The 14,226-nt window shown below is 44.2% G+C and overlaps 2 protein-coding genes across 5 annotated transcripts in view; one reads left to right on the top strand and one right to left on the bottom strand.

Annotated features, from left to right (window-relative positions):
* KIAA1211 (KIAA1211 ortholog) overlaps nt 1-14,226 on the top strand; it is a 102,982-nt gene that overhangs the window by 59,538 nt on the left and 29,218 nt on the right. For 2 of the 3 annotated variants that reach the window (XM_019526033.1, XM_019526031.1), the window contains exon 3: nt 12,610-12,678. In XM_019526033.1, coding sequence (XP_019381578.1) covers nt 12,610-12,678 — 69 coding nt within the window. Of the gene's footprint in view, nt 1-12,609; nt 12,679-12,928; nt 13,018-14,226 lie in introns of those variants that run through there. The other variant, XM_019526032.1, reaches the window with a different exon arrangement.
* AASDH (aminoadipate-semialdehyde dehydrogenase) overlaps nt 1-14,226 on the bottom strand; it is a 139,865-nt gene that overhangs the window by 59,274 nt on the left and 66,365 nt on the right. The window contains exon 17 of one of the 2 annotated variants that reach the window (XM_019526037.1): nt 6,527-7,331. The exons of the other annotated variant lie outside the window; for it this stretch is intronic. Coding sequence (XP_019381582.1) covers nt 7,234-7,331 — 98 coding nt within the window. The 3' untranslated portion in view covers nt 6,527-7,233. Of the gene's footprint in view, nt 1-6,526; nt 7,332-14,226 lie in introns of those variants that run through there. 2 annotated transcript variants of the gene reach the window in all.

Raw genomic sequence — 14,226 nt, forward strand, 5'->3', positions numbered from 1 at the left:
GGGGGGGGGGAGGGAGTAGTTCCCCCCACCCCGGCAGACTGGGCTGCATCCCCAACTGGGCTTGCCCCCTACCAGCCCCTTATCAGCCAGCCCTCACTGCTCCAGCTAGGGAGCACAGGGGCAGGGCCCAGCCCAGGGTTGTAAAGCATGTTGGGATGCTGGGGGACTGTGATTTAACTCAAACCAGGAAGGAGTCTAGGACAGAAGTTTCATAAACTGGTTTGACCCAAATCAATTAAGTCTGATACTATATTCAACCAGCTTTGTCTTAAGCCAGTTTCAGGCATTTTGAAACTGGTTTATGCGCACTGAGGTTCCAAGTTTAAACCAGTTTCTGATCATTTAAACTGGTTTATGTGTAATCTCTGTCCCTATCCCTTGAGGTTCAAACAAGTACTAACAGCTTCCCTTTCCTCCACCGTTACCAAACTTGTAACTGTTGTTTGATGTGCCATTTCCATGTTTCAAAAAGAAGTAAAATTTCCTAAGTGGCACAAATAGCTGCCTCTTGTGAGATATCAGCATGGCAGAGTTGGATAAGCAGAAGCATTTAAGCTTGTTGGTGCTTAAGTCAATTGGAGGCCCAAGCCTTTTAGTTATTGCTTGGCATTTTTTCCAGTGTATTAGTTTAATTTTATTTAGCTAATTAATATATGTTATTTACAGCTAGCAGCATGGAAGCACTTAAGTAAAACAACATGACCATGAAACAAGGTCATATTCCTGATAAATGGTGTACTGTGCACTGACATCTCTTAGGTGGACTCTAGCATAAATAAGCTTTACCAGTAGCTGACTTCTGTATCTGTTTATAATTCTAGTAAGAGTCAAAGAGTTTGGTATTTGGCTTCCTGACAAGAGGAGTGACTAACCCAAAATTTGCACAGCTGGGTGGGAAAGTGAGCAGTACAAAGTATGCACAGCGTGGTGGGGAGAGGAGTGAGTAATGCACAACTCAAAGATAGCCAAGCAACAAAATTAACCTGTAACCCTGAATGATTAGGCTGTGTCCTAGTACTACTGAAATGCATGGTTCTATCTGTTCAATGAGCCTTTCTATCTTTACACCCCTCCTTCCCCCACCCCAAAACAACACAGGATTGTAGTTCCTATGCTGTTTCCTACTCCAGTTCCCTCTGAAGCCAGCTTACCCCAAAGGCCATGGCCCTGACTCCCCAGTACACTGGCCAGTAGAGCTAGTCGGATGAAAGAAGGTAGAAGGAGGCAGACATTAGTGGCCTTAGGGGCAGTATTGCACACTTGTTTGTCAATAGGTCAGTGGTTCCTCACTGACATCCTTGCATCCGTGTGTACCTTTTACAATTTGACACAGAGAGCAAAGGCAAAACACAGCCACATATGGAACTCTTCATATTGCCAGTCTCATGAAGCATATGTGTTGCCACCAAGAATCATGTTTTGGGATGGCAATCTCATAACGTCCATAGTGTCACAGCTGGCCTAATGACTGCAATAGCAGCATTACTTTGCTGTTGCATCTGCAAAACATGGTTTGTAAGTTCTGTAAAAATATCCATTATAATTCATTCGCTTCCCTCTCAGGCCCTGTAAAACCTTAGGAATTGGCATCTCGTCTTAATAGAAACTGCAGTTAAGAATGTTCATTTCTTTCTTACTGAATCCAGCCAACAATGGGATTTTGAAACAGAACATTGATTCCTGGTTAGTAAGCCTATTGGCCCACCAATGAAACCAGAGGAGAGCACTTGATTGTAACTGTGATCAGTTTGGCAAGGGGCAGACATTCAAAAACCCAGAGCCCAAATTGACTCAATCTTTGCAGGTTACTCTAACCTGCATAGGTTGAACTGATTTACAACTGTACAGACATTCTCTCTAGACTGAGGAAATGCAGGCACATGCCTGCATCAGGCCAGGAGCTGGGGGGTCCTAAAGCTGCCCTTGGATACAGAGACGCTGTGCTGGGGGGCAGGGTGGCCAGCCTGGGCAGTATCCTGGGCTGAACTGGATTGAGAGGGGTTTAATTCCCCCTTCCTTGTCCCACTGGCAGGGAACTGAGCCAGGTCTGCTGGGAGCTCCCCCCTTGCTGCTGCAGTGGTGGGACCGGGCGCAGCCATATGCCAGCCAGAATGGCCCCTGAGGCAGAGGGGGCAAAGAGGGGGGTTATTCCACCACCTCTGTCCCCAAGGGACCACAGCTGGGATCCACCCACACTGGCTGCTGCTGGCGCACTGCTTGCTGACTGCTTGGGGCAAGCAGCAGAATAAGCCCCCTCCACTGGAAGCCAGCGGGAGGAAAGAATAACTCCCTTCCCTGCCCCCCTGCCTAAGGGGCCCTGCCAGCTGGTGTCTGACTGCACCCCCTCCCAGTTGCTGGAGCAGTGAGGGGGGCAGGGTTCTTGATGGGGGCAGCAACCCCTGTTATGGTGTTGGGGAATGTGAGCTCCTCCCCAGCAGGGGGGCTGCACTGCAGGGCAGGCAGAGCTACGGCAGACTGCATTGGGGGTGGGGGGTGGGCCTTGGAGGGCTCTGGCCCCCTCTGAGCCCCGGTGCTGGCATGTGTAGTTCGCTGCAGCCAGCATGGAGGAGTGCAGGTCCGTGCTTGTGGAATAGGGGAGGGAGGGGGGAAATAAACTTTTTCCCTGCTCCCCTCTGAGGCCAGCATCTGGCCAGACCCCCACCCCTGCCTGTCTCTGCTCTGGTTGAGGAGCAGAGGGGTGGGGCTAGCTTGGCTGGAGCAGAGAGCCCAGCCCAGAGAGCATGCTGGGATGCTGGAAGAGTCTGATTTAATTTAAACCAGCAAGGGGTCTAGGACAGACATTGCATAAACTGGTTTGAGTGCATTCAGTTGTCTGATGTGACATTCAACTAGATTTATCTCAGACTGGTTTTAGCCATTTTGAAATGGGTTTATTTGCATTGAACTTCTGTTTTGTTACAGATTTAAATCAGTTTCTGATCACTTAAGCCAGTTTGTGTGTAACATCTGTTCCTAGCCTTTAAGGCTACTGGAATTTCTAGGAGGTTGTTGTTAAACCTTTCCTTAATGTGTGGGACTGTGCAATAATAATGCAGTCAAGATATCCATTTGCTACTCTCAAATAAATGGTACTGCAAGTAATCACATTCTTCTTGAAATTAGTTGTGTTGGTAGCAATCAGCTCTTCATGTCAGTGAAGGGAATGCTTGACTAGTGTACAGAAAGACTGGTTCAAATGGAAGCTGTGCCATGATCTTGAGGTAATTAGGTGAAATTCAGAGGTGTAACAGCCAAGGTCTGTCCCACAGCAATGGTAGCAGGGGCTGAGCTGGCTGCAACAGTGGCAGCTGCCATTCATGCTCCTCTTCTAGGTGGGTACCCCAAGTTAGTTGCTTGGTCACCCATTGCTCAGTCATAACACAAATGATGAAACCTGATGTCTTGTGATAAGAAGGAAGATATCTTAGATGACCTTATGTTCCATTCTGGTCTTAATTTCTATGAAACAATGAGAATATTGCAAATTACAGGGTACTTTTGCCTCTTGATGTCTTTGGATCTTGCTTGTATGTGTCTGCCCGCTCTAGCATTTTGTATTGCTTCCCATCACCACAGTACTCTGAGCACCTTTCCCGTGAAATCAATAGCAAAATCCCTAGTGGATTTTACAGTCTCTGGCAATTCTTCCTTTGTGGGGTGGTTTGTTTTGCTTAGGTTTTGCTGTTGATGATCACTTGCTTGCCTTATTTGTTACAGGGTCACAGGTAGAAGTGTTTTGAGTGGCAAGTATTTTTGTTGGAAGAGCCTTTCCACAAAGGGAGGTTTCACCCTGTTTCCAGTAAGATTCTGGATTCTCTTCTCCATAGCCCTGAGCAAGAACATTTAGCCTCTAACTCTCATGCATCATCTTGTAGTTTGAGATCTGCATTGTCCCAGAGGAACCAGCTGTTATAATAGTTTGTAGATCAAAATTCAGTCTGTATAGTAGCTGAAATTTGGTCTGTTAATTGCCTAGATGGTCTGTTAATTGCTTTGAAGATTAGGAGCAAAGCCTTAAGCTGACACGTGGAACTAAATGCTAGTAGAAGCATAGCCCAGGAATGTATTACCCTAGATGATGGAGGAGGAGGGCAACTACATTTTATACCAACTGAACTTAAGGCCATGTGGAGACGAAACGAGGGGCGTGTGTGCATGACATTTTAAAGAGGGCTAAATGCTGTTGCACCATTTTAACGGTGTCGGTGTTTACATGCCTGGGCAGTGTATTGTGCATTAATTCCAGCCACAGTAGGAGATTCGGCAGTGTAATGCACCTTAAATGACTTGGGGTGCAGCAAACTAAAACTCTTCCTCCAAGTTTTAGTTTGCTGCTCCTGCAGCCGCGGAGTGAAGCACTGGGCTCTGTGCAGCTCTGCAGTTCTGCAGGAAGTCCTGCAGACAGGCTGGTAGCAGCCCAGGAGGGCAGGTTCCACACAAGAAAAGCAAAGAGCCTGATTCCCCCTGCCCCCTGAGCCTGCCTGCCTGACTTGCAGAGGGGCTGGTGCTTCTCTCCATGGCTGTGGTGCCCCCCGGGACCACCCGAGCCAGATGCCTGTGAGTGGGTGCCATCTGGGAGGGCCTGCCGCTGCCACGGAGGAAAGCACCAGCCCCCCCTGCAGCCCAAGGACTACTCCATCCACTGGTAGCTTCCCCCCACTCTCTGCCACCGGAGAGGCAGGTAAATCAGCAGGGTGTGTGCATGACATGGAGGTTTAATTGGCCCTAAATTGAAGTGGTGTTTTTAAAAACCCACTGCTTCAATTTAGAGCCCCTATTTCATCTACACGTCCTATGGTTCCAGAGCCAGAAGTTGGCCTGAGCCAACTACTTTTCATTCAAGAGCTGATTTTTGTAAGCATTTTGATATCTTAGCAGTATCAGTGATTATATCAGGTGAAAGCAAGAGTGTCACTGGCAAACTTCTAGCAGCTAAACCCATGACATCTCATTTCACCAGTGATCTCATGTAGGAAAGAGGGAGCAGGATGGATCCCTGTGGGACTCTGCACGTACAGGCCTTCAGAGAGTAGGGCATCCCATCACCTCTTCAGGTTCTGGTAGAGAGGAAATATTGGCGCTACTGAAGTAACGAGCCATGTACTCTTTCTATTTGGTGTATTTAGGTAGGTTAGCAGTAGTCAATAGCTGCAGAGAAGTCCAGCAATACAAACATAGAGATTTCATCTATGTCCATGGCCAAGAAGTCATTTAATGCCATCTTTTCAGCATGGATCTCTTGATGTTAATTGAAAATATCCTGCTATATTGTGATAAGAACAGACCTCAGAAATCATGATAATGATATTTGTAAACGGCAGGTAATTAAAAGAACCTTTATTTGTGTAGAATTTCAGACTTCCCTTAGTGCAATAGAGAAAAGTGCCTTGAATTTGAAAGCTTGTCTAATTCTATCCAAACTATATAGCTTGTGCAATAAAATATATCACCCTAAGAAAGTCTTGCCTCTTGCATAATTTCTGGACCATTACAGCTACATCACACTTGCACTGTTATCAGAAACTACTCTAGGGGACATCTTTGCCTGCATCTCGCTGTTAGACGGTAAAGTAATAATGAGCTGTTAGGATTTTGTCATGTAGTTCAGTCTCAGCTTCTTGAGATTAAAACACATTGAAATACAATTTGGCAATGGAAAGCTATTAATAGAGTTTATTTAATTAAATTGGCATGTTTAAAATTGGGAGGTATAAGTGCAGGAAAGTGCATGCCATACTCCAAGGAGGCCAGCTCCATGCAGAAATGTGAGCACTTGCAGACTTTTTCATCCTTCAGATTAATTGATGTTTGTCTGAATCAACAAATCCTTAATACTTGGGGGTAATTTTGAAAGCTGTATATGGGCCACAAAGTAGAAATACTCTACCTCCTGGGAATCTCAGTGAAATAAAATAAAAAGCTCATATGTCTGAATCTGCATTTTTACAGCACAGTTCTCAGACATTCCAGATTACAACAAGATTCTTTAAAGCAATAAAAAATAGCTTCTGTTTTATTGCACATACCATTCTGTACAATAGCTCCATTCACTTGCATCCTCCAACATGGATGGCACAGCTTCTACATGTGAAATGCCATAATATATATGGAACAAGGCTCCTCATTCCCTCCTCCGCAATTCTAATTTGTCTACATGAAGCAGTTCATGAAGCGGGCAGTTTTTTATAAACAATATTTGTGCAAAAAGATAGCAGGCACATTTTCTCATTAAAGGGAAGTTTCTGAATTTCTTATTCACTCTGAATGGTACTTAGCCTCTGGGAGGAAGCCCCTGTTACTTCATGGGTTCAGGAGTCCCTTAAAGGACTAAACTGTACCTTTGTTCTAAGTGTAAGACTCCTTTTTATTTCAATGAGAATTTTCCAAACTCTACATAGTATGAAGGCCTAGAGAAAATAAGCCTGGAAAGCCTGGTGGTGAAATCCTGGTCTGTTGAAGGCAATGGGTAGGGATGTTCATGATGAAAGTGGGCTGCACAGTGGCTCCTTTAATCTTGCAGGTTCCCCTGCTTGGCAGGGAGGTGAAAACTGATTTTAAATATGATCCCATTTTTGCTTCTCAGTGGGTCAGCAACAAGCAGCAGAGTCAATGGGGTCCCTCAGCCAATCAGCAATTGGGAGGGGGAGTGTGCGGGGGAACCTGCAAAATTAAAGGAACTGCCATGCAACCCACTTCTGCTGTGAAGGTCCCTAGCAATGGGAGTCAGAGGGGCTAGGAACAAGATTTTGTGAGCAGGAGTGATTTTCTGCTCTCCTTAACTTCATCTGTTATGTCCATATGATCACAAGTTATACCTCCCATTATCATGGTTCAGATGGACAGCAATAACTGTGCAAATCTGTGAGGAATGTGAGGAACAATAATCCTGGTTCCTCAACTTGACAGCAGTCTTTCTACCCCCTATCCTTTCATTCACAGTTTTTTGCTTTTGTGGTTTGGCATTATGGTAGGTAATCTGGATAACTGATATATATGCATTCAAAATTCCCACTGGTTATGGTCTGCAAATCATTTAAGTTTGTTTATTACTACTGAAAAATGTCATCCCCTGCTAAGTCCTCACCTAAGTGGTATTTTTTGTTTCTGAGCTGTGATATTATCTTTGCTTTGCATCCTCTCTGTTCTAATCTATATTACATTGTTCTGCTGTTCTAAAGGATATGGTTTTACGTCAAAGATCTGACCCATAGTAGACATTCACCAACATGGAAGTTATACACTTGAATTCCTTCTGTGAGTGTTCTTCTGATGCAGGTCTTCACAACAATTCCATATAGGGAGCAGAAATCCTCTCTGGAGAATTTTCAGTTCTTGAAAGAGAATACAATATGAAAATAACGACATGCTCTCATCTCTTTTGGTTGGGTATGATTCCTTTAAATATTTCAGGAAGAAAATCAAATTCTAACTATCCCTCGCTGCTATGCATTACACTTGCGAGATAATTTATTTTAACTCTCTGGCCAAAAGTATGTTCACTTTCACAGGTTTTATTCTTTCAGACAAGTTAAATTGAAATTTCTTTCTGTACTCTAAAGAGGGCCTACCATGAGAGCCATACAATACTACTTGTTTTATTCACCTTAATACTTGGTATAATTAAAAAACACTTTGCTTTCCGTTCTTGGGAAAGACAATTTTTAGACCAGCTGTGGAAAAGAAGCAGCGGAGAAATGAATGATGGAAGATCTACAGAGTTCTTCTCTGACTGACCCATGCACATGTATTTATAATGATTCCTTCTGCAGAGCCCACTGTAGGATTTGTGTGTTCCCCTGATGCACCAGTCATCAGGGCAATGTATACAAGCATTAGCAGAGGGAATGTCTCTAGTCAATAGTTTCAAAGTCCCAAAGAACTTTGAGTACCAATGGTTTTGACAGCCAAATCTTAGAAGGCTAAACAGGGCCTGAATGATCAGTGCAGATACTCAGCATTCTTCAGTCTCTAGAAGGCGAGGTGTTAGGATTCACTTAGAACTCACAGCAGGCCTCCCACTTAATGGCATTTTTTAAACAAATGATTTATTTACTTGAATTATTGTGCTGAGTTTCCAGCTTTCTGAGTGCACTTGGGTCATGAAGTCAAGGTTTTTCTCTGCAACTGTAAGGACTAGAAATATATATATTTTTTTTAAATGAAGTTTGGATTTGACATGTTCACAAAACTCCAGCAGATGGGTCTTTACAAAAACCCATCCAGTATTGCAAGAATCCCAATAAAATTGAAAGTTGTCAGCACTGAATGTGTCTGCAGTTGAACGGCCAAAGCAGAAGTCGTTTGTAAAATCCTGAATTTGGAGACAATGGGTACTCCTGCTAAGTGTCCTTTTTCTTTGCTTTCTTTTTTATTCTTGTATCTTTTTGTGCCATTTTGTTGTGGTCACTGGAGCTGGTTTACTTTTCAGCAAATCTGAAGCTGGTTTGCTTTTCAGACCTGGAAACCAGTTTGGGTATTTCAAACCATTTTCTTCCAGACTATGCAGTTTACATGTAGAGAGACATATGCTGGAGAGCTGATGTATTTCACACACGACATAAACACGTTTTTCTTATTTTTCAGTATGAGTTGGCCAAGAACATTAAATTTGGGCAACCTCCACAAATTACAGTTTCTATGTGGACAATGGGGGAGACAGATTCTAGTTTAGAAGAGGATGTATTGCTCAGTAGCCCCATGGAGACTGAATCTCAGCAGGACCCAGTGCTCTCAGGCAGCGATGCTAAAGTAGGCATTTTAAATGGAGCTATGTACTGAATCACAGCATTACTAAAAGAGTAGAGCACGCTAAAGTATAGCAGCAGTGTCCAGTGAGGCATACCTGAACTCAGTGAGATACAGCAGTTGGTATTGTTATATGAGGACACCCTAGATCACGGTTGGCAAAATGGCGGATCTGGCTGGCAGCCAGACTCCATTTCCCAGCAACCCCTCCCCACATGGCTGGGGCCAATCTCCATGGAGACCCCAGTCACTGTGCTGTGATAGTTGCCATGGAGACCGGACCTGGGCGCAGAGCAGGGGGTGCTCGGGAGCTGTTGGGATCTTGTGGCAGGGACAGCTTGGTCTGGGGCCAGGGCAGAGCTGCAATCTGCTACCTGCATGCTCTGGATCGCAGCTCTGCCCTGGCTACTTGCAGTGGTGACAGCGTGGTCCTGAGCCAAGGCACAGCCACGATCTGCTGCCTGCATACCCCTGCCTGGAGTGTGCAGGTGGCAGATCGTGGCTTTGCCCTGGCCCCAACCAAGCTGTCCCCACAGCAAGATCCCAGTGGCTCCACAGCAGCCCCCTGCCCTGCTCTGCCACATGCTCTATGGCAACCACAGCTTTGCACTATCACAGCTCAGCCGCTGAGGTCTCCATGGAGACTGGCCCCAGCTGTGTGGGCAGGGGCTGCTGGGAAATGGAGTTCACTGCTGGCTGGATCCAACTCATGGGCTGGACTTTGCCCACCCCTGCCCTAGATTTAGTAGGATCCTTTGAATCCTGCTTCCCAGATGGATGAGATGGATATGCACTGGGCATGAGGCAACTGCTCTTCTGGGAGGGAAGCCATGACATTTACAACAGTAGGAAAGGCCCAATTTTGACTTCCCAGAAAGCAGATTGCAAACTTGATATTGCTAGAAAGCAGGAAAAGACTTTGGAGAGATATAGAAGACATTTTGAAATATCAGTTCCCCAGAGTGGGACCATGTACACAGCACCACATGGCAAAGAGGAGGTGTGTTGCAAAATGGGCCTAAAACAATTTGCCAATAGGCCAGTTATGGGGTAAGTGTCTGTGGTACAAGGAATCTATGCTGTGAGATTGGAGTCAGAGCAAAGAATACCAAAACCAATTCACTAGGTAACCATAACGTTTTTGAAATCAAGCACCATAAGTTGTCAAGTGGATGCAATGCAAAACCACAGATCAGTGGTTCTCAACCTTATTAGACTTCAAGTGACCTTCATTAGATCTAAGGCACCTGTCAAAATGCCAGCTTACCTTTCACTCATTTCTTGACTACAGAAAAATAACAGATAAATTATTTTGTTGAAAAGAACTCAGAAAGCCCACAACAGGTCAGAATATTTTTGACACTCTGGCTTCCTAGTTGAAATCTCTGGAGTAACCTTGTGAATCATGCATTGGTGTGTGGACACACTTAACAGTGTTAATATTGTGTAGCACCCCTTACCATCCATAAAAGGAGCTTGTGACACCCTAGGGTGCTGCAGCACACTGGTTGACAGTCACTGCCATAGATAAAAAAAGAGGGAGGCTCTTGGGAAAGGGAGTTTCTGTACGTTTCTGTAACTAGGCTGAAGAGGACCATGGAGTTCAAAATGGGTAGAAAAGCAAAGATTTGAGTTGGGTGGAGGCTGGGATCCATTTGGGGAAAGCAGACTATGCTATCCAGCTAGGACCTTGCACACAGCAGTTGTGTGCAGAGGCTAAGCAGGATACTGGCACGGGGGGGAGCACAGAATTAATTCCTGCTTTTATTAGTAGTAATGCTAGCTACCTGAAAGACAGGTAAGCAGATCCTCATCTTCTACCTGATCCCGCCCAGCAGGGGTGGGGAATGAGTATCTGCCGCAGCTGTGTTGCATGCACTCCTCAAAACACTCCAAGAAGGTTTCTGTCTGTACCAGCCCAAATTCCGTCTCTATTCTCAAGCTGCAACATGGTTCCTCTCCACTCCTTCAGCCAGGGCTGTGGTTTCAAAACACTGCCACACCTCAAGGCTATATGCAGACCTTCTACTGCAGAGACAGTGAGGCTGCTTGTGAGGTAGATGGACAAATCTTGTAGGAAACCAGTGAATCAGTGGATAAATCCTGCCTCTTCTAGGACTAGAACAGCCTTGAATACTGTGAAAACAATATAGTTTTGCAGCACAAAGAAGCTGTGCAGCAGAGAGATCAGTTAAGAGTTCACTTCTTGTCTCCACAGGAGGAGAGTGGGTTTGTGGACGCTTGAGGTCTATGCTCCACCTGTGGGTTGATAGAAAAAGCTGCTGTGTTCTTCCCACATAGTTCCCCTACACACAGCTGTTCTGTTGAGGCATTGTGCAAGGGGTCAGGATGTCACCAGATAGCTCAGACCGCAGGGAGAGAATACTAGTACTTCTGTGTGGAAGAACGCAACGAAGAGTTCAGTCCACTAGCTGTGTGGAAGTGCTAGCATTCGTTGAAAACTGTGTGGTGATCAGAGGCACAGTATTAACAGCATCATAATGTTTTAAAATAGATGTATGTCTGTCTAGTTCTGCCCAGTGCTTTCCAAATGTACAAGGACAGTGATCAGCAACCTTTTTGCAGCAGCAGGCTAAAATGAATCATCTCAGGTTCAAAGCTGGTGAGCCTTGTCCTCTGTCCTCTATTGATATGGAACCAAATGCCTTTATGTCCTCTCTTTTTCTCTTGAAGAGAAAAAGAGAGGACATAAAGGCGTCAGGTTTCGTATCAATAGAGGACAGGACAGAGTAGCAGAAAACCGGAATGTCCTCTATGATGGCCACCCCAGTTAGGATCTATCCATCGCTGCTGCCACTTGTCCCTTCTCTCTCCTACTGATATCAAAGGTGTTAATGGACCATAATTAGTGATGAAATCTCTCCTAGTAATGCAAACATATTCAGTATGTACAGTTATAAAAAGAAACACTTAAGTTGATGTATACAAATAATATTATGTAGGACCTTAGTGCTTTCTCCTGCAGAAGTCCTCATGGACCCCTGGATCACATCTGAAACCACACAATCAAGAAATATTGCCTCCAGGATATGTTTTTGAGCCCTTTCCCTCCCCCTGCAACCTTGATACTACCAAGGGCCACCCCAGCTCATGGAATTGGAGAGCACAAGGAAGGGGAATGGAAGGATGTGAAGGTTGGATTTTATGAATTTTCCCGGAGCAGAGCAAATTGATTCCAGTGGATAAGATACTAGACTGGGATTCAGGAGCCCTGGATTCTATCCATACCAAAACCAATGACCTCCTGGGTGTCACTGGACAAATAGCTCTGTCTCTCTATTTCCTCCTTAGCCTTTATCTGTCTTTCCCATGGTAAACTCTTAGGGGCAGGGATTGTACAGCATGTAGCACAGGTCAGAGCTTCTAAATGCTACTGGGGCACAAAATAGTAATAATATGGTTCTGGCATCTTCAGTAATTAATGCTGTTTCTTTTTCACTCTAATGAGATGGTTTCTCTGGGTAAATGGCTAGCAGCTCTAATGAAACTTTACTGATAGGAACTGATAGCCTAAGGAACCCCTTTATGCATCCCACTTCTCTGCAAAGGAAGAGAATGCACAGGAAGCGTACAGATTTTCCATCCCCTGATGCATGTAATTCCTGCCTAGGAGACAGCAGAGCTCTTTATTTTATACTGATTCAGACTTTAGTCAGGCTAATTCATTGTTCTATGCTAAAAAAAATTCAAAAGTCTTCAAATAATGGCAGGTTATTTTTTGACTTTTCTTTTAAACTCAGTGGGGATATTCTACTTATCATTTTATGCTCTAATTTTCTTAATTGTATTTATTAGATTACTTGCATTCTAATATCTGCCTGCGGTAATCTTCTTCTTTTTCAGTCAACTGACACTCCAGATTCATTGAGCCGAGTGAGTTTGCCTGGAACAGGACAGGAGATGGAGGAGAAGGTAACAGGACATCTATAGTTACCTGAATGTGTTAATTATGAATTCTCTGCTACTTTGATTTTCATTTTTCTCCTTTAATTTTCTTTTCTAGAAAACTGCCCATACACTTTTTTTTAATTGTAACAACAATTTATTGTTCCAAATTCATCCAAAACTGTCAGGTTTTAAGACAATTCTGCTGCACAGTATTTGAGAGAGACTAATAAATAAATAGTTCCTAACATTGACTAGTCTGTTTCTATGGCAATAGATGACTACCGAAAACTGAACAGAGTTCCTTCTCAGCTGGTCTTGAAGCATTCCTGCATTTGATTTACTAAAGAGCCATCATTTTCAGAAGTAATTTTACTACTTTATTATGCTTACATGTAATTTAATAAGTCTGTGAACAATATTTCACATCTTTAAATAATTGGTTTCCTCATTAACCTACATTTAACCTCCATGGATTTCAGCGCCATCTTGGGAAAAAGATACTGTATTTTCTCTCTGGAAAACATACAGCTCCCCCACAACCTTATTTTTTTTTAATCTCCTTGTTCCTTTCTGAGTTGGTGCCAAATACAAATCTAATAGCCCTAAATGAACCATGTGGGGACATTTTTTATTTTGTCACCTCTTAAAAGCTAATTTAATGTATTGCCACTTATTTTTTCTGGTATAACAGCATTTGCTGCTGCAGGGCCTGTAGGAAAGATCTATCTAGCAATCTTTCAACCAAATATTGTGCCCTTTTAATTTTGTGTTTGGAGATGTTTTCAGTATATCTCAAAGCAGTTAGTAAACTCAAGGTTCCAAGCCTGCACTCATGTGTATAACCTTACTCCTGAAAACGGAGCCATTATGTTAAATGTTACTATTTCCATGAGCAGAGTTATGCATATGTGTAAGTGTCCACAGTATCTTGGCCCAATTATGTACAGACCAAAAGAAAGAGCATTGACCAAAATTGGCACTCTGATTTCACCTGAGAGCTTTCAGAGGAGCAATGAGCAAGGCACAGTGTTGGAGTTGTTAAGAGGCCTTTCTGCTACTCTAGTGGCATGAATTCAAGCCTTGCTGTGCTCTGAGGCCAAACTAACTCAGCTGTAAGTGGGTATTGGATCATTTCAAACTGGGGCATCATAGAATCATAGAAGTATGGTCGGAAGGGACCTTGTAGATCTTCAAATGTGACCCCCTGCCTGGGCAGGAGAAAAACTGGGCTCAATGACTCCAGCCAGGTAGGCATCAAGCCTCCTCTTAAAGACCCCCAGGGTAGGAGCCAGCACCACTTCGCTTGGAAGTTGGTTCCAGATCCTAGCCGCCCTGACTGTGAAGTAGTTCTTATGGATGTCTAATCTAAACCTACTCTCCAACAACTTATGGCTGTTATTCCTTGTTATGCCAGGGGGCGCTAGGGGAAACAAGGTCTCTCCCAAACCCTTCTGGTTCCCCCTAGTGAGTTTATAGACGGTCACCAGGTCCCCCCCTCAGCCTTCTCTTGTGAAGGCTGAACAGGTTCAGGTCCTGCAGTCTCTCATTGTAGGGTCTGCCCTGTTGTCCCTG

The sequence above is a fragment of the Gavialis gangeticus genome, unplaced genomic scaffold (assembly GCF_001723915.1).
Source record: "Gavialis gangeticus isolate Ggan-Ray unplaced genomic scaffold, GavGan_comp1, whole genome shotgun sequence".
In the NCBI taxonomy this organism is placed as follows: Eukaryota; Metazoa; Chordata; order Crocodylia; family Gavialidae; genus Gavialis; species Gavialis gangeticus.